Here is a 20,679-nt window from a genome sequence, read left to right on the forward strand (position 1 = left end):
TAGGGGTGAATCCAGGATTTTTCAAGAGGGGGTCTCTGAGGTGGATGAAGGATAATTCCCAAATAATTCACATATGCGAGTCAGCACATCCTATGGCTGCAGCATTCATACATAAAATGTGCTCTTAGACAAACTTTAACAAGTATGATAACAGTATCTACGTAGCTAACTAGCTGGAAACCTAGTACACTGCTGTTTGTGCAGCTTATTGCTATACTATGCTATTTTAGATCTAGCTTATGCTTATTACATACACCACTTCCTGGCATACAGCATTACAAAATATGGAGCTCTTGTTCATCACACTCCTTCCTGACGGAGTTGATTGAGTTGAATCAACCTATATTATAGCATCATGTGATGATAGCACATGTGATATGGATTGTTTAAAATTCAGCAAATGGTGGAAGACATGTACTTACTGTCACAGTGTAAGTGGAAGAGCTGGGAAGCATGGAATTATAGTCACTGATATTGTTGCATAGGTATTATATGCTGTTACTTTTCTATTGTTGGTATATAATATACTTAACTCCACCCAACATTTGGTTTATATGGTCATATGATATCACTCAGCTGTTCTTGAGACCTTGCAAAGAAGACACAGAATGAATTGAATTCCACACAGTATGAATTACAGGGTGAGGACTCGAGGAGTTACTTCAGTAGTTCTTAGAATAGTTTGTGACTGCTCTATTAGAGTATATTGCTCTTTTGCTTTCCATTGCTTTCCTCCTTGCAGTTTCCTTCTTAGATTTCCTGTTCAAGATTTAACCTAATCACCTAAATGGGGTCTCAAGACCCCCAAAGACCCTCTCTGGATCCACCCCTGCCACTTCAATAACTATGTTCCACCCATTACACAGCAAACAAATGAAGAATAGTATAAGAAGTGTCTCTGCAGTCACATAATATTATGGAAATACACAAGGAAGTTGTATAATGCTACCACTAATCGATGTGTTGTGTTCTCAGCAAAAAGAAATGAAGATGACAGAGGTAAGTCCATAATGCATGTATTGCACATACTTTTGATGGTGAAAAGGCTTGGTGCTGATACTGGATGAGGATGAAGAGGATAATTTTCTGGGTAATGTGTTGTTGTAATGCAATAACCACAAGGCAATCTGGTAGCTGAAGAAGCAATCCCTGAGAAGAATTCTAGCCATAAGTCAGTCTTCTGAATATCCCACCATAACAAATGGATCAATGGTGTTAGGATGCATAAACATATATCACAGTGTTTAGCCAAAAGCTGGGTAATTGCTAGCCAAAGTTATCATACATTAATTTTGTAGGCAATCATTGATGGTGTGCGAGAGTGGACATGATTGATTAGGATAGCTAAATACATGTAAATATTCCGTACCTCCATCCACAATTTGAATCACAAAATCTATTACTGAAGTCATCATTTCCATTGATCAGTAAACTATTTTATTATTTCCAGGAATTGGTTAAAAAATATGGCATTGGACAGTAATGACCTAAGAATCAATGAAATTACCACACTAGTTATCTTTTCTTTTAGTATTGCCATATCAACACTTTCTTTGAGCAACATAGACACCACAAAATTATTTAAGGCGCTTAAACTATGCTACTGCACAGAGGTACTAGATACAGTACCTGTACCTTCACGATAGATTACATCCATTCTTTAAACTACATCTGATATAGATCTATCAATATCGATGGAGACCATGATGACCACACCCCTTTTAGGGAAATCTGTATTTACAATGGAATATACTGGACTCAAGATGTTCTAATACAGCAGTCACCCTAATAGAACAGTCACAGCTGTATGCTTTAACAAAAAAACTAGTACATTAAAATTATAAATTTAAAAATGAAGTAGGGATCCAAGCGATAAAAAGTAGTGAAACAAGAGATGAATGATGGTAGCTATTACAGCATAGCTCAGTGGGAAATCCCTTTTTGGCATGGCATAACAATTATTTTGTGTTCAATGTCAAAGTAGGGATTTCTCACTGAGCTATACTGTAATAGCTACCATCATTCATCTCTTGTTTCACTACTTTTATTACTTTGATCCCTACTTCATTTTTAAATTTATAATTTTTAAACCAGGCGTGTGATCAACAGCTGAGAAAAATGTGACTGGAAACTTAGTTTTATAACTTGATTTTGTGTAGTACGCCATCTGGTATAGTGCATATGTGACTTGTAATCAGCACAGTGAATCCAGTTCAATACAGCTAGCTATGCCCATTGTTTAAGCACACACACTCCACCTGTGACATCAATCACTGCATGTTAGTTTACAATAAAACACACGCAATCCTGCGCTGCTAAACAGCAGCTCATATAACATATTAGCATGTTTGATACATACTGTAACTACAGTACTTTATCCTTTTACTTGTGTACCATGTTTATCCATATAGACACCCAGGAATTTATTCCCCTTGTGAACCAGCAATCTTGTTGTTCCTTGTAACAGCTGTTGTTGACTTTTGACAAGTCAAGGGTTTCATTTGTTGCTGTAAACCTCTACAAATTAAGCTATTGTAATCTCATACAAGACCTTGTATATTAAGGTATGTCACAACCCTAGCCTTATATATTAGGACTTTGCATTTATTTGAGCTTGGCTTTAATATGGTATATAAATTTCATTATCACATCAAGGAGGCAGCAGCATATTAATATAATATTATTACCTTATCAGTTTGTTGTGGATAATATCCAACAGCATCCCATGTAGCTATGAACAAACTAGTTATTTCAAATGTCTCAGATACATTAAAGGCTGCTCTTATTTCACTGGTAGCTCTAGTAAGGAGATCAGGATCAGTCGTTTGACGATAGTAAATATTTCCAGTTCCTCTCGTGTCAATATTAGCCCAGAATGGAGCAACAAATTTAACATCAAAAAGTGGAAGTGAAGTAGGAGTGAAATAAAAAGATGGACCATTAAAACTAATAATTCCATTTTCATAAACCTACAATTGCACACAAACAAAATAATGTAATACAACAAATAAACATACATAACTCATAATCATTGCTCCATATTTTGCTAAATTTTTTAAGAATGCATGTATGTAAAAGATAGGTATACATACGTAACTGTATGGACCAAGTAAGCAAGCAGTAGAAAAATCTATATCTTGTGTGAAAGCTATAACTTCCATTCTTACATAAAAAGCAGAAATGCATATATGTAATAGTTGTAACATGGGAATGAGGACTTTGCCTGATATGTATGCCTGACTGCCCAAGGGCCGGAGGCCCAAGGGCAGAGGGCATATATATCAGGTAAAACCTGAATGCTCGTGTTACAGCTAATATGTAACACTTATCAGGCTGATAGCCTGTACAGGGCAAGCAATCACCCAAGCCAATATGAGTGCAGCCACTGGCTGTATTATATATTATGTGTACCTAAAATTTTTGATTATGGGTTAGCAGCTAGTACATTCTGATTATGTTCAGTTATGATGAACGGACATATCCTAGAGATATTACGGAGAATTTCAGTTACACGAGTTTATTGTTTTATTCAGTGCTATTGAATCGTTTATGGAAAAAAGGACGGAGTTCACTAAAGGCCTAGACAGGTAAGCTTACTGTAGAGTGGTTACTCCATGCAGAGTGGTAGCTTCATGATGGGGGCATGTCTGTATTCAAAAACATGCAGAAACGATCAATGAATAAGCTATAGCGCTAGTTTTCACCTTAGCCCAATGTTTTTCAACTCCTAGGATGGCGAGGATAACAAAATGCTCTCCATCTGAATGGTTTTCATGGCACAATCCAAATTATGCATCCTAATCACGTGAGTATTAATCGATCCCACAATTGATTTCAGCTTCGACATCTAGGATTTGTACAAAATTGTTCTCATTAACAATATATGTCTGATATTTATGCACAGTATATTTTAGAAGTACAGTACAAACATATCACATACTGCTAGATCTATCCATATCATACAGTATGATAGTACTGTATAGTAGGGACTACAAAGGAGTAGGTGTGGCCCATAAATAACATCACCCAAAAACCAGCCTCAATTTTCCCTGGCGATGATGAAGCAGTATTGGTTAAGTAAAACTAAGCCCAAACAAGCCTTCAGATCGACCTGAAACTCTTTCAACAAGTTGCTACAGATTTTTTTGCAAAACATATTATTCAATGGAATTTTCTACTGACTGAGTAACTGACTGACTGACTGACTGATTCCTTCAGACAACTGTAACTCGATAATGGCTAAGGCTACACGCTTGATTTTTTTCACTGTTCGACGTCACTTTGACCCAAGAGGTGCCTTTTGGCAAACCGCAGTATGTACAATGCATTCTTCATGGACTTACCAGTGTCCTCCTTTGTGTCCCATTCATCTTTGCTGACAGCAAAAAGTGTTGATTTGGTGGTAGCACACAATGGCTTCCCTTCATAATGGAAATTTTCCATATTTTTCACAGTGGCTATTTTGATTGCAGAGGTGCTTTTTGAACAGTTCTTGATTCGTACTGCTGTGTAATGGGTTGAACATAGCTGACAACAAAGCATAATGGATACTTCAAATTTTTCAGATGATAATTGATATAGCTGGGGAGCGTGGCACCATTTCAGATGTGGTAGGTGTGGATTCACCAGTCAAAATAATTATTTACAAAAAAAGTTAACAAACAAGTACACATAAAAATTTGGAATTTTTTACTAGAGTAGGACTACAGCACATTGACAAAAAGTACTGAAACAAGTTGGAGTAGTGCACGATATTAAATCACAGTAAAACAATAAGAAGTGTTATATCCCTACTGTGCATTTCTTGAGCACAGTAGGGATATAACACTTCTTATTGTTTTACCATGATTTAATATCGTGCGCTACTCCAGCTTGCTTCAGTACTTTTTATCTATGTGCTATGGTCCCCACTCTAGTTGAAAATTCCAAAATTTTCTGTGTACTTGTGTACTGTATAGGTGGATATACTGTACTTACATAAACTGTTGTTATGGCATTGTCAAAACAGAAATCTCCTGACAAAAATATCACTGATCTGTAATCATATGTTAGTAGTGGGTTGGAATCATTATGAGAGACACCAAATGGATAAAACTAACAAAAAGAAAAATACATAAGACAAAGAAATAATCTATGAAATAATTCTTAACTGCAAATATCCATTAAAATATTAGTACATGTATTCATGTATGCAAAACTAATATAGTATGTACCCCTACTTTCAAACTTTGAAGTAGATTTCCTACAGTATAAATCCTGGTTTGCATACATTTTAAAACCATGGACCAATATGTAATTGCAACTTGGACACACTTGAATACTTAATGTCAGCATAACATTCAATTCTTACCTCAGATCTGCAAGTGCCTATTTCTGGTTGACAACCTACGAAACATTATTTTAGATTTCAACATACGGTATTTCATTAATACTGTGTGATCAGTTTTATGTCACATGTACAACTATTGTGTAATAGTTTGACAAAAACATTTTTGTACAATTATGTGACCTAATTTTAGAAAACTGTCAATATCCACACATTTTTCAAAATTCATTTTATTTATTCTTTGTTTTCTACAGGGACAGAGGAATGCACTGGCTAAGTTTCAGCTTCATAAGTTAAGCAGTGTTGGAAATACAGTACTAGACAGCCGGACAAGCAAATAAATTGATATGTACAGAAGCCATCAAGAAAAGAATCTACAGGCGCTTACATAAACCATCATAACTTACTGATACAATGGCTTACAGAATTGAATCTTGACTCATTATGTTCGCCATGAATTTTAAATTCAACAAGGTGTAGTTTTTTCCCAAGGCATGCTTCCGTGTTCAATAAGGAAGGCACAAATTCACTGAAGAACGATTGTCAGTAAATTATTTTGTCATCGCAATGTCTGTAACTTTGAATCCTTTTGTGTATGGAGATGAAACAAAGATTTTTGTACTCCCTATGAACAGGCGAACATGATGATGCTTAGGAGTTATCCTTTAGAGGTTTAATTTGCCCACCAGTGAGGCAATGAACACTTGCATAAATTTTTTCTTGAGCTTGCATTTATTACCCATTGTCTTTTAATGCGTTTTATTACAAAAGTGCTATTGTGCGTAGATTGACGGTTTTCCAAAATTTGGTCACATAATGATATATGTGCAGCAAAAACAGCATACAGTACAGTATTTGCTACACAAAATAGTTTATTACTGTATAATGTGCATTGTGCATACAAAAAAGACAGCACAAAAAATAATGATAACTGTATAGCTGGATATTTTCAAAGGGTTTCTATTTTGGGATGTTTCAAAGAGGACTTCTCTTCAAAAATAAATTCCTAAGTCCTGTTGTTCTTTGAAAATAAATTCCCACCTGAGCTTTCATGTGACCGTACAGGGTGCATTTGCCCATGTATTCTTTTACAACTCATAATTGTTAAACAGTAACATTACTGCATCAATATCCAGTAAACTATCCAGAATGGCGATTATTGGGAATCCATGCCATCTGTTGCTGTAACCTGATTGAGCCAATCGCCTCACCAGTGGCAGTTAACTACTTCACTTATAACTCAGTCTTCTTTCCAGTGTGCACAAGTGGGGATTATTCCATCCTCGATTCCATCAGTAAGGTGAGCACATGCAGACCCTATATACGTGTTTTTGTAATTCGTGACACGACCTGTACTTTGAAATATGCATTCTTTGATATTAAAACCTTCAATATTCAGATTTTACTGTTCCTATGAAATTTCTAGTTCAAAATAACCAGCTAGACGGTATTGAATGCATCTGTGAATGTTCTATTAGAGTATTTAAATGTGGGGTGACTGTACTACTAGAGTATATTGGTCTTCGCAAGTAGCTGTAAAACTGATGGTTTACTGTGTCTGTACACTATCCCTGATATTTTGTACACTATCCCATTATGCGTCACACAAAATATGCAGAGTTTTAGCTTCTTTGATAACCAATGTACACAAAGTGTGTCCATTATGGTCAATGCCTTTTCTCACTTATTATGCCTAAAATTATGCTGGTACAATTGGTGCAGGCCTACTGCAGAAAAACAGAAAACTACAGCATCGTTTTACTATAATAGTATTGTAATTAATTATATTTTAGCATTGTTTTGTAACTTTGTGTTATTATTTTGTCGAATGTTGTATGCATGACTGGTGTATATATGTAAGGTATGATCTATCATAAAACACACTACAAGTAGAGCGGCATAGTGCAATAGTTGGCAAATTTTTGATACAATTATGAAACTTTCCATATAAGTTGTACTCCTTGTGGGTATTTTTTGGATATAGAGCCATCACATATTTAACCTTTGGTGACCTTTACAGCCATTTTTGTAATGAAAATTCATCGTTTTTGTCTTTATCTCCCTGAAGCATCATTTGGCACAGTTTCAAATTAAAGGTGCTGCTAAACAAACTACTCGGCTTTTAATTGAAGTCAATAGGTGATTGCGTTCCAAAGTTATGATCATTTATATTAACCATGAAATTCTATAAATTACTTGCCCATTAGTAATTTATACCCAAAGGGCAAAGAATTTCATGACTTACAAAAATGATCATAATTTTGTAGTGGAATGGGATACAAACTTCAAACAAAAGTCAATATAGTCCTTAGATCAGCACCTTTAATTTGATTCCATGTTTTACAGTGTAAAATAATGCCTCAAGGGAGATAAAGACAAAAATAATTAATTTTCAGTGAAAAATGGCTCTAAAGGTCACCAAAGGTCGAATCTGTGATGGCTCTATATCAAAAAACATATGTTATGTGGAGAACAACTTGTGTGGAAAGTTTCATAATTGTATTACAAAGTGCACGAAATGCCCATTTTTTTGGTGCTGTGCCGCTCTACTATACTACATGCATTGTTGGTTTTTGCATTACAACTCATTTCTTTAAGGATTAAATAAAGTGAGTAGTGGCTGAGTGATAAGATTTAGGCTTTTAACAGAAAGTTTGAGTGGCCATAACTTAAAGTGAAACCAATGAAATGAGCCAAATTTTGGTGTGTAATAGTTTCGTGACAGGGTCTATGCTTGTGCCAAATTTCATGAAAATCGAAAGGAGTCCAGATTTTTTCTTGTTGATTTGGCATGAATTACCCATACCGCAGTATGTGCAATTCATTCTTCATGGACTTACCAGTGTGTTATATTAATCTTTGATGACCAGTGTTGGGAGTAACGCATTACATAAGTAACGCGTTACGTAATATTATTAGTTTTGTGGTAACAAAGTAATATAACGAAATATGCTATGAAAACAGGTAATATAACGCAAGATACTTTACTTACAAACGTAACGCGTTACCTAAGTAATATAATTACTGTAACGAGTCTAATATGACGTAATATTATTACTTAAAGTAACAAAGTTACTAATCTCGTTAGTAATCCTCTGAGTAACGCCTAACCACAATGGAGTAACGAGGCCTATTGAAAGAAGCTTATTCACTAGCTTCTTACTTATAACCAAGATTTGTACATTGCCCAACAACGCAATCATGTCACGTGATAAGGTGGTAGTTTCACACGTGACAGCTTAAGGCTGTGGACACAAAGTAATATAATATGTAATATTATTACAGTTACTTTATTTTATGGGTAATATGTAACTGTAACTAAATAGTTCTGTTGCAAGTAATATGTAATATGTAACTAGTTACTTTTACAAAGTAACTTGCCCAACACTGTTGATGACAGCAAAAAGTGTTGATTTGGTGATAGCACGTAATGGCTTCCCTTCATCTTGGAAATCGTCTGTAATTTTCATAGTGGCTACTTTGATTGTGGAGGTGCTTTTCGAACAGTTCTTGATAGGTGTGGAGGTTACTATTGAACCCTGGCCATTTTAAAACATTTTTCACACTTAGTAATATTACAATAAATAGAGAAATGGAAAATTCTACCAATTGGTTTATTAGAGTAGGTGACTGCTCTGTTAGAATATCTCAAGCTCAAAATTAGTGTATGGACTTATGTTCTAAGACTACTTTAAAATCTTGGAATAATTAATAATTCATTTACCCTCATCATTATTGCAAAAAAATATTCAGGCACACTTCCCTTATCCCTAACCATTATGATCTCTAGATGTAGCAGTCTGTTGGCCAAAGCTTGTCAAAGGCCATGCATGATGTTTTCGTAAGAAGCAAAGTTTTATAGCAGCTATACATTGGCAGAGAAGTATCTGTAAATACTGTATACCAACAGAATTTTTGGCATGTGGTTATTCAATGTAGACAATTATTATCATACAGTTGTAGAATATGGGTAGAGGTTGGTGTCAGGCTTTGATACTAATGTACATACGTAGCACTCAGTTTGCCTCGTGGTATATTTGGCATCATGACTGCACATTTCATGCATTGCTGTCTGTATAGTTTGCACTTACAAAAATACTTTAATATATACAAAAGCACATGCAATGCTAATATCTCTCACATATAGCACTTAAGTACATTGTGATAAAACTTACTCCTAATCACTGTTATTGGTTCACTGGTATACTCTACACCATTAATAATAACAGTACAGCTGATTTCTCCACTGTCTTCTTCAGTGATATTAACTGATTGTTCAATTTCCATATCAAAAGAACATCCAGTGGAGCAATTCCAACTAAACTCAGTATCAGATGGTGGAGTAGGAGTTACCATACATGTCAAGGTGAGGTTAGACCCAGCAGGAAACTGCAAAACACTGCTGCTCCCGTTGACAGGTGGATCACTGGTTATAGTAGCATTGTATTCAGTGACACCTACACATATTAAAGTGTCTCAATCCATAAGATCAAATACCAAGATACATATGCATATGTACAGATTTCCATGTTTCAAAATAAACAAAGTTAACAAACATTGGCTTAGTGTAACATGTGTCATACAGTATGATAGTAATAGTAGAGCAGCATGGCAGAAAAGTTGTACACTTGTCAATAAAAGCATGATTCAGAAGCTTTCAACACATAGTCAGTACACCTGATGACATGAATTCAAGAGGTGCAGCCATCGCTGAAACGTATGACCTTACAGTTCATTATATCAAATATGGTGACATTTGTTTAGGTACGTATATATCACCCATGCAACTGTCAATTTGTTTAAACTGGGTATCAAAGCGAGAATCTTTATCCAACAAACAAGTTGATACTTGTTGCTAGTAAGTTCATGATTTATTTTCCATTCCAAAGTTGTGGTCATTATTACAAGACAAAAATTCATACAAATTTAACCATCCACAAAATTAATTGAATTATATTCATTATCTACATTCTTTGGTTTGCAATTCAATATTATATATTTATTTAGATAACAATTTAGGATTTGTAGGCAGCATATACAACCAGAGTGTGGAGAGAAATCCAAGGGTGGTGTGACCCTTCGTTGGTTTAACAAAGGTCATTGTTGTTCTATCATCAGCTTGAATCCAAAATCTGGGGTTGTTTATGGCTATAATTGGAGTTGTAGATCAGTATTCGAGGCATAAACAAAACTCCACAACTTGTGAGAGCCACATGCTACAGTACTTCAGTCAAGGTTACTGTAAAATATATTTCCATGTTAATTAAAGGCTTATACCGTCATTGACCTGATCTGCATATTTAGAGCACATGCAAGCCTGTAAACTGACTAGGAAGGATTATGCTCCCAAACTTCCTACCTATTTAAGATTTGAAAGACCTTAGGAGAGACACACTCAAGGGAGTACAAGATGTGGGGACGCCTGAGGGCAAAACCAACTGGACAATTTATGCTTCGTAATTCTCTAGGCTATGTACAGCAAATGCATTTTTGCTAATATATAAATGGTTACAACCTAAATATAAGCTTCTATATGAGGAAAATATTTGTACAGCAACCTTGGCTAAAAGAAGAATGTGGCCATCACAAGTTATGGTGTTTTTTGTTTCAAATATTATTTTTCAAGCAAAATTATAGCTATAAACAATGCCAGAATTCAGCTTTAAACTGATGATAGAACAATCATGACCTTTCTTAAATAACCTCAAGAGAGGAAGATGCATACCCCTATTCCCCACCCCTGGAGTTTTTTCTACACTTCGGTTGTATATGTTCTCTGCAATGCGTAAAAGGTTAGCTAAAGTAATATTGAATTATTAACCAAAGAATCTAGATGATCAGGGGTGTAGCCAGGATTTTTTGAAGGGTTTAGGATTTAAAGTGGAATGTCTTAAGGGGAAGACCTGGGTGCTTCCCCTAGATATGTTTGGACGAAAATGATGTATACACAAAATGTGCCCTTAGGCAGTAACATTAAAAGGTGCTGTTTGTGCATCTAACTAGCTAAAACTTACACACTGCTGTTAATGCAGCTTATAGAAACTATAAACCTATTGTAAAACTAACTAATCTTCACTTCCAGACAGCATACTGACAGCCAACTTCAATTTCCTAGCACATGGAAGCTCTCCACACTCGAGTCCCTTAGTTGGCAATACTTCTTTCCAATACATTATTCTCGGCCGGTCCTCCTGTTGATGGTCAGCAACTTCAGACTTGGCTTGTACTCCAATATGTTCGAGATGTCACGTGCCCACAACATGTAACAAGTAAACAAACCATTCATCAAGTAAATATACATCAACAATTCACAGTTTGTGGTAACCTGACACATGTATAACATGACCACTCAAATTCCTTGTAATATGTCTCAACCGACCATTGAACAGTCCTTCACCATTTCACTCGCACCATTTCAACCATGCATCACGTGCGCAATTGATCACGTGATTCAATAGATATGCTTTTCAATGGTTCAGCAGTAATGTGATGTGACCCTCAGGAGTAGTACAGAGGAGTGCCAGTGGGCAAGTAGCTACCGGAGAGCTCCAGGGCTGTAAGATTTGGTGTGATTTTTAATTTAAAAAAATTCTGCCTCTGAAAGGGGGGTTTGTCCGAACCATCCGAACCCCCCCTGCCTACGCCTTTGATGATCTAATTAATTGCATGTGGTGATTAAGAATCTGTAGCTTGCATAAATTACCATAACGTTGGAATTTAGTAAGCTATGAACTCGCAACAAGTATCAACTTGTTTAGTGTTGCCTGTATGATGTACGTATAAACAAAGGTTACTAGTTTTGGACATAAAAATAATGAGCTGTAATGGACACCAAAGGTCAAATTCATATAATAAAGTGTACTAACTATGTGGAACGTTTCATACCTCAGTGCATAATTCACCTCATTAATAGGGTTTGCACTTTCCCACAAAAACTATTGAGCAGAAATCAGCACTTTCATGGTGCCTTGGCAGGTAGGTATAACCAAGCCCTCAGTACAACCTGAAATGCTTCCAATAGGTTGGTACAAAATTTTAAAAAGTGAAATTTTCTACTGACTAACAAGTTCCTGTCTGACTGATTCTGTAATTTAATAACTGCTAAAAGTTGGGGGCTTGATATTTTACTGCTTGACATCGCTTCAGTCTAACAGATACTTTTTGGTGTGCTGCAGTACATGTTTCATGGACTCATTTTGTGCCCTCCTGCATCCCATTTATCTCTGCTGGTGTTGATTCATGGCAGCGCCATGTGATGGCTTTCCTATATTTGTAAGCAGCTGGACAAGTGAAATAGTATCACAAGTAATCACAAAGAGGTTAGGGGGGGAAAATGCACGACTGAAGTCCAGACACGAGATTACAGGGCTGTGTTAGCTCCTTAGTAGCTGATATGTAGCAAAAAACCATACAGAAAATGTTTATCCAACTATATGAATCCATCCAAATTCGCACTACTGATTCTCATGATGCCAAGTCTTCACAAGGCCAGAAACTGCCATTCAAGCTTGCTACACCACACAGAAATGACATTTGTTAAAGACTTCATCCTGAGGGGTAGCTATCCACTGGTGGTGTTATTTTGATTTTGCTTAATGTGTAATTTGGCTCAATTTTATAAAATCTGGCAACATACAGTGTATGTTAATAATTTTTAATGGTACTTGTATATCTACCAAAGCAGCCAAGTTGTAAAAAAGTACAGCTACAAAAAGCAATGGTGAATAAAGATCCAAGGTGTTAACAAAGAGATGGCTGCAATGATAGGTTAATGAGGAAAATATAATAATGACACTTAAGGTGAATTGGTGTTGCTTTCTCCAATTCATTATAATTCGGCATTTATTCACCTCAACTGTTGTTATTAAAATTGATAACTGTATCATCACACCCATCTCTAGGCCTCAAACTTATATTAAACATTTTATTTGCTTGCTGTGGTACTCTGTACAGAGTGTTACTCCCCACAAGATGACTTGTACTGTAGCTGATTCAGAACTGACACGTGTCTTATTTATAGCTGAACTCTCAATATGGTGACTTGCTACATAGCTGAACTCCTGAGTTTTCTACAGGATAACTTGTAACATACAGCAGCTGAACTTTTTACAGAATGACTTGTAAACCTACTGTACATTAGCTGAATTCTCTACAGAAAGACTTGTAACATACAATAGCTGAACTCTCTACAGAATGACTTTCTTGTAGCTAAACTTTCTACAGGGTGACTTGTTGTGTAACTGAACTACAGAGTGAATTTTAATAGCTAGCCACAGGCCATGCAGATGTGGGGGATTTCCTGAAAATGTTATACAAAACATGTGCACATCTGTGCATATCTGTGCACATAAGTATGTTTGTCTGTTCTTCACATAACCAAAACCTTTATGCATAAAGCAGCAAGTATAGTACATGAAGAGTGAAGGCTGTATAGTGCACATTTTGTAACAACTATCAAAGTTTGTGGTTGAAATATGTGTAGAAAATTTATTAAGGCACTCTGTACCCTCCCTAACAAGTTTTACAGGCATTAAAACAAAAACTAATTACTGTAGATAATAGTTGATTTTAAATAATTAACTTGTTTGATGCACACATCCTACATTAGCTATGCAAGTGGAATGTGTTAGACTTCATGAATATCTCAGCTTGACTGCAAGCAAGACATTTCTCTTCATCGGTGTACATTGTGATGAAACAGTACAAGTATTTATGCACCAACCTACACTATGTACATACCTTCTGTAACCTGAAACATCCAAATGCCTGGGCTGTCTACATTGCTTGTATGTGCAATATTAATAATATCTGGAGTTTGTGATCCAGGAATAGTAAACTGATTGATACCATTACCAGCATTAACTCCAGCAAGTGCTTCATTTCCACCAAGTCCGTTAACCCCACCAGAACGATCTCCAGTTGTCCATTCCATTCTCCCACAAGCATACAGGAACATTACAAATGACTCATCTCCATTAGTGGCTAGTACACATTGGAATGTGTTTGTCTGTAGAAATAAAGTAATAATATAATACATACACAAAATAGGATGATGAAATGCAGTACGTACATACATACATATATCAATGAGAATTTAAATGGAATGAAAATTCATTAGCAAGTACATTAGCACTTAACATGTTGGTTGTTGGGGCCCACCCCTGGGAATAGTGGAAACCGCCACCATTTATTGAGCATTAAATTACACATACGTATGTGCTCATATACCTAGAAGTAAGTTAATACTGAGCAGAAAAAAAGATTAACCACAACCAGTTAGTTCCAGGTACATGTGTACAAATAAACATGAAACTTTAGTGGTTAATATTGTACCTGTGCAATGATTAATTAGCATATGCTATGATGGGCAAGCAACTGCAAGAGAGCAAGCAACTGATGGAGAAATGAGGCATACAAGATGGTTTGGAAAATTGCCTCGCTTTGCACAGCTGAAGTGCAGCAGCCACATATGCATGTGCAGTGGCCGAAAGTTACTGCAATGTAACTAGTTGGTAAATTTCATGTGAGCAAAGGTGGAAATGGAATAACCCATGCAAGTCAAAGAGCTGCCATGCTTAAGGAGACAACAGTATTACTAAAAGAAAAAAAGACACTGTGGACCATTGAAATGCATGCAAATACCAACTAGCTACATAGTTAATGGCATAGAGTGGGGGGTGAGAGTAGAAGGGATTGGAGAGTAGTTACACATTTGTAGTAGGTCAAACATGGAAGTATAATGATGTCTGTGAAAGTAATGATAATGCATGAGCTAGTGGTAATAGAACTGGATTAGACAACTGAGGTGGTCACTGAATAGTGTAGCAGTCGCATAAGCATGGTATTACATGCAAGCAACAGTTAGGACATGCCTGTCTGCAAAAGCAGTGATAACTCACAAGCCTATAGCGAAGAGCATGCGTGCAGTGGCAGCAATACTAGCAATGACCAATGGAAGCAAAATACTTACCGCAGAGTTGTAGTTCAATAGCAGTGGCAGCAGTAATAGCAGACATGCAGCAGCCATAAAATTCATGCAGCAGCCATAAAATTCATGCAGCAGCGCTTTCATACATAAAGCAGTCATGTATCATGCAGCAGCAAGAGCATCATACAGTACTCTGCTAGTCTCCGCACTCTAAGTAGATCATGCAATAGTGCCACCCTCAAGCTCACAACAGTGATTACATTCATGCGGCTGCAATAATGTTTCATGAAGTTGCACTAAAAGTTTTTGTGCTGGAGCCTTAATATATATGTGGCAATATTAACATTTACTCAGCAGCCACAAATGGAATTGGGCAACTGAGGGGATCAGGTTGGGATCACTGGACACCGTAGTAGCCATACTTGGCAGAATTGCATACCGACTAATTGATTTCTGGGATACACTTTAATGGAAGCAGTAATAACGGTGGTAACAGGCATGTGGTAGATGTAATCTTCATCCAACGTCACCCTCAGTGCGATAGCAGCAGCAACAATAACTTTCATGCAGCAGCAGTGATAGCATTCTTGCAGCAGCGCTCTCAGTGCAATAGCAGCAGCAATAGCAATATTCATGCAGCACCACCCTCAGTGCAATAGCAATAACATTCATGCAGCAGCCCTCTTAGTGCATTATGCAGCAGTATTCTCAGTACAGCATGCAGCAGCCGTCATGCAATAGTGATGTTAGTGCGCCACCAACAAGGCAACAATAGTGGCAATTGCCTTGGTGTAATAGTATTAGGCAATAGCAACATACTTTGCATAGCGTAAAAGCATAATAACCTTATAATAGACTTGCAACAGCTTCTAATGAAATACATGCGCATAAGCACGGGCAACCATCCATCATGCAAGATCAAGCATGCAAAGCTGTTACCCATACATAGAACATGTTACCAGAGAAAGCTTATCCAGTAAATACTTGCCCATTGACTGTGGTATTACAGGTTTTTGCAATTGAATTCGTCGGTTTTGCGATTGAATTTGTCGGTTTTGCAATAGAATTCATCCCGTTTGCAATTGAATTCATCGGTTTTGCAGTTGAATTAGTCGGCTTTGCAATAGAATTCATCGCATTTGCATTACAATTCGTTATAAACAAAATGGCTCCATGAAACCAACTGTTCATTAAGAGATGAATTATTCATGCCATGGAGAGTTACACTTGAGACACTAGAAGATAATTGGAGCTGGTAGTACGCGAAGTTGATAGCTGTCTGACAAGTTAATTAGCTTTCTCGCGAGTGACCACACCATCGTGAATGGCATAATAGAGTTTGGAATGTTGCTGGATAGGCTGTAGAGGAAGAATTATTGCCTTATATAGAGTTGTTTACTACTGTTGTACTTGAACGAGTTCTTGTAGCAGCTGCTACATCACGTTTTCGTGCTTGCTCCAGCTGCCATTCTTGTTACGGACAAATTTAACTGCAAAAGCGACGAATTCTATCGCAAAACCGATGAATTCAATTGCAAACGGGATGAATTCAGTTGCAAAACTGACGAATTCAATTGCAAACGGGATGAATTCAATTGCAAAAGCGACGAACTCAATTGCAAATGGGACAAATTCAATTGCAAAGTCGCTAAATTCAATTGTAAAAACCTGTATTTTCATATCTCAGTTGCCACCAAACTATATGTGGAGGACTGTACAAATGCAGTGTAATTAATGTGTAAGGGTTTTCTTAGGTTGGGAGGGAGGATTTTTACCAGAGATAATATCATACTTTAATGGTGTATTGGCTCACAAGACACACTATAGTACGTGAGCTTCCAGAACTTGTATTATTTCCTCAACTTTTATTATTGAAATTTTCGCCACACGCTACATTCATGCAGCAGCACTCTCAGCCAATCATGCAACAGCAGCAACATATCATGTAGCAGTAAACTCAGTTAATTATGCCACAGGAACAGCATATCATACAACAGCATATCATGCAGCAGCATTCTCAGTGCGATAGTGTTAAGCCCTTACGAGTTTTGATTTTGCTTTACCAGCAGTACCTATTTGTAGCTGATAACACCATTTGTGACCCTTAGCTGTCACCTAGCCAGTACCTGTATGTATCAGACATAAGTAGTGCCTGACCTAACAGAAGCTAAATAGAGGAGCACTTACAGCTGGCAAATCATTGATATCACACATCGTTATTAGAGCACAATAACATTCATGTGGCATCATCATGCAGCAGCGCCTTATGCAATAGCAGCATGGAGCACTAACACTTAAGTAAGGTATGAGCAAAGGTAGTGGCATACATTCCATATAGAATAAACATAGCAAGACCTCATGCAAGATCAAGGCACATGTTAGCTGTGCATATAAATGTGCTAATGGTGAAATGGCTTATGATGGATGATGACTTCGTAACTTGAACAAACAAGCGTAACAGCTGACAACGCTTGAATAGTCAAGCCCAGAGGTTTATAACAAAACTTGAAAAGACAAGCCCGGAAGCTGATGATAGAACGTAAATGTACAAGCCTGAAAGCTAATGACAAGACTAAGCCAGTAGAGCAACTCATTGCAGTGTCACTTTAATTATGCTAAACTTCTTATAGAACATGTGAGAACTCGGCCAGTACCCCATGATAGCCATTCTTCTTATCGCAATTGTGCAATCAGTTTTGTTCAATTTAGTGCCCCACATGCAACACGTGTCACACAAGGAATGAGCTCACCGGTTGTAATGAACTTCCAGAGATGATACCCTTGTTTTTTGTTACCATCTCAACCGATTTTGTAGATTGGAAGGACTGTTACAAAGAACCTCCGGCCAGGCTCATACAGAACTCTTTTGAGTGGTGCATTTTTTCTTCACCAACCACTGTCCCCGGTACGTGATGCAACACTAGCAGTCCTGTTTCACCTTCTAGAACTTTATGTTTCTTTAACTAGGTCATTGACCTTTCAAGAACATGGTGTGTCACGTAAACGAAAATCTGTTAAACCAGTTTGTCGATTACACAATACTTGAAACTATTTCAACATTACTGCACACGCTTAGATCATATCACACCCTTATGTCATAGCGTGCATTATGTACATGCTCTTATATTCCTACATCTGCAGCATGAATGTAACTTCAATTTATTGTGATGTAATGAATTACATTAAATCATAAGTACGTACATAAACTTGTATGCAAAATTATAACACCATGATCTTATTTCACATTTTATCCAAAGACACATACAAAGAAAACATAAGGAATTTATAAATCATACAGTAAGATAATACTGTATAGTAGGGACCACAAAGGTTTGGGTGTGGCCCATAAAAAATTACCAGCCTAACTTTTCCCTGATGGTGATGAAACAGTACTGGTTAGATAAAATTAAGACCAAACAAGCCTTCAGATCGACCTGAAACACTTTCAACTAGTTGCTACATATGATTTTTTTATTATTAAATGGAATTTTCTACTGACTGACTGACTGAATGACTGAGTGATTGACTGATGCCTTCAAACAAGCATATCTCAATAACGGCCAAGGCTGCAGGCTTGATTTATTCACTGCTCGATGTTGCTTCAGCCAGACACGTGTCTTTTGGCATACTGCAGTACATACAATGCATTCTTCATGAACTTACCAGTGTCCTCCATTGTGTCCCATTCATCTTGGTTGACAGCAAAAGATATCAATTTAGTTGTAGTGCATTATGGCTTACCTTCATAATGAGAATCATGGCTACTTTGATTTTCACAGTGGCTACTTTGATTGCAGAGATGCTTTTGAACAGTTCTTGATTCATAATGCTGTGTAATGGCTGAATATAACTGACAACGAAGTGTAATGGATTTCACTTTTCAGACGATAATTGATAGGTGAGGTGCGCAGAACCATTTTCTTTCAATGCGGTTCATCAGACACAAAAAAAGTTAACAAACATGTCAAGTACACAAAAAATCGGAATTTTTAAAACTAGAGTAGGGACCATAGTACATCGATAAAAGTACTGCAACAAGCTGGAGTAGTGCACAATATCAAATCACAGTAAAACAATATAAAGTATTATATCCCTACTGTGCTCAAGATACCATAAGGTAGAACAAAGTAGGGATATAACACTTCTTATTATTTTACTGTGATTTAATATTGTGCACTACTCCAGCTTGTTTTGGTACTTTTTATCGATGTGCTATGGTCCCTATTCTTTGTGTACTTGTACCTATAGTATGCACATAATTAATTTTAAAAAGTAGCAATACTACTTTTAAGTTGAACAATGTTATTAGCAAAGCAGCTAAGCAAAAAAATGGAGTTTAACTAGTTAAACTAGGTTAATGTTGCAGTCAAGCATGCGTGAGTGTATTATGATAGTGGCTAACCCGAAGCTCCACCATGACTAGGGGGAAGATTGGGCAGGAACACACGTGAGAAGGGTTGGCAATAATTGGAGAATAACATTGCGTATGCGTTACAAGAAAAAAGGTGCATGTAGAGGTGTTAGAACACATGGTGCTACATGGCATGGCGAATCTTGTCCCACCCATACCACTCCCCTCTACCAACTATCTCATATTAGTATTTTTAGAAGATGATAATCACAAAGGGATTGTTTGGTGGGGTTTAATGTAATGTATTGCCCAAAAAATAAATAAATAGAATAAAATTAATAACGGGGGTGTGGGGAGGTGAAGCATGCACCACAGACAGTCCCAGCAGGGAGCTTAGTAAATCCCCCCTTTTTTCCATTGTCTTTTCCATCTTGAGGCTAGCTCAAGGGTGTGACAGTGCAGGGTTTCTATTAGGAACATTGTGGCATGCGGAAATTCTTGTGGCTTCAGAGAATGTCAGAATCCCCAAGCATTCCTACCTCCAAGCCTTTGTAGTAAAACATGCTGTATACATCATGTAAAATTGTTGAAAAGGGCCTATTTGAGAATTAATAGGAGAATCCATGGAACCCTGCACGCCTACCAAAACAACCACCATCTGTTGACGGTGGCAACCTGCTCACAACAGGGTAAGACCTGCTGACCGGGGTAAAATGACAAGCAACATTAATTGTTAATTAATCGATAAAAGCACTAAACTTGATACAATACAGTGTATCTGCTTGATTCATACTATTTCATAGTAGATATGGTTCCATTAAAATTACCATTCATATCATGCTCAAAGAACCGGACAAATGAAACCAATAGATAATGTTTTGGGGAAAAATGTATTTAAAACACTCAATAGTAAATATGCTAAAAGTTTGCATCTTCATAGATAAGCAAGGGATGGTCCTATCCAAAAGCTGATCAAGGAGGTGTCCATCCAGGTCATTAGCTTGCAGTGATAAAAAGCACTGATGGTCAAGGTGTATGAAGCTGTAGATGTACAATATAGACATGTGCCTGTAC

General features: G+C 36.9%; 1 protein-coding gene across 1 annotated transcript in view; it reads right to left on the reverse strand.

Annotated features, from left to right (window-relative positions):
* The window catches only part of LOC136246512 (uncharacterized), a 74,389-nt gene that overhangs the window by 7,247 nt on the left and 46,463 nt on the right, over nt 1-20,679 (reverse strand). Inside the window, exons 13-17 of the mRNA XM_066037992.1 lie at nt 14,066-14,333; nt 9,502-9,783; nt 5,351-5,385; nt 4,978-5,094; nt 2,688-2,969 (exon numbers count right to left, since the gene is read on the reverse strand). Coding sequence (XP_065894064.1) covers nt 2,688-2,969; nt 4,978-5,094; nt 5,351-5,385; nt 9,502-9,783; nt 14,066-14,333 — 984 coding nt within the window. The remainder of the gene's footprint in view (nt 1-2,687; nt 2,970-4,977; nt 5,095-5,350; nt 5,386-9,501; nt 9,784-14,065; nt 14,334-20,679) is intronic.

Source organism: Dysidea avara, chromosome 1 (assembly GCF_963678975.1).
Source record: "Dysidea avara chromosome 1, odDysAvar1.4, whole genome shotgun sequence".
Lineage (NCBI taxonomy): Eukaryota > Metazoa > Porifera > Demospongiae > Dictyoceratida > Dysideidae > Dysidea > Dysidea avara.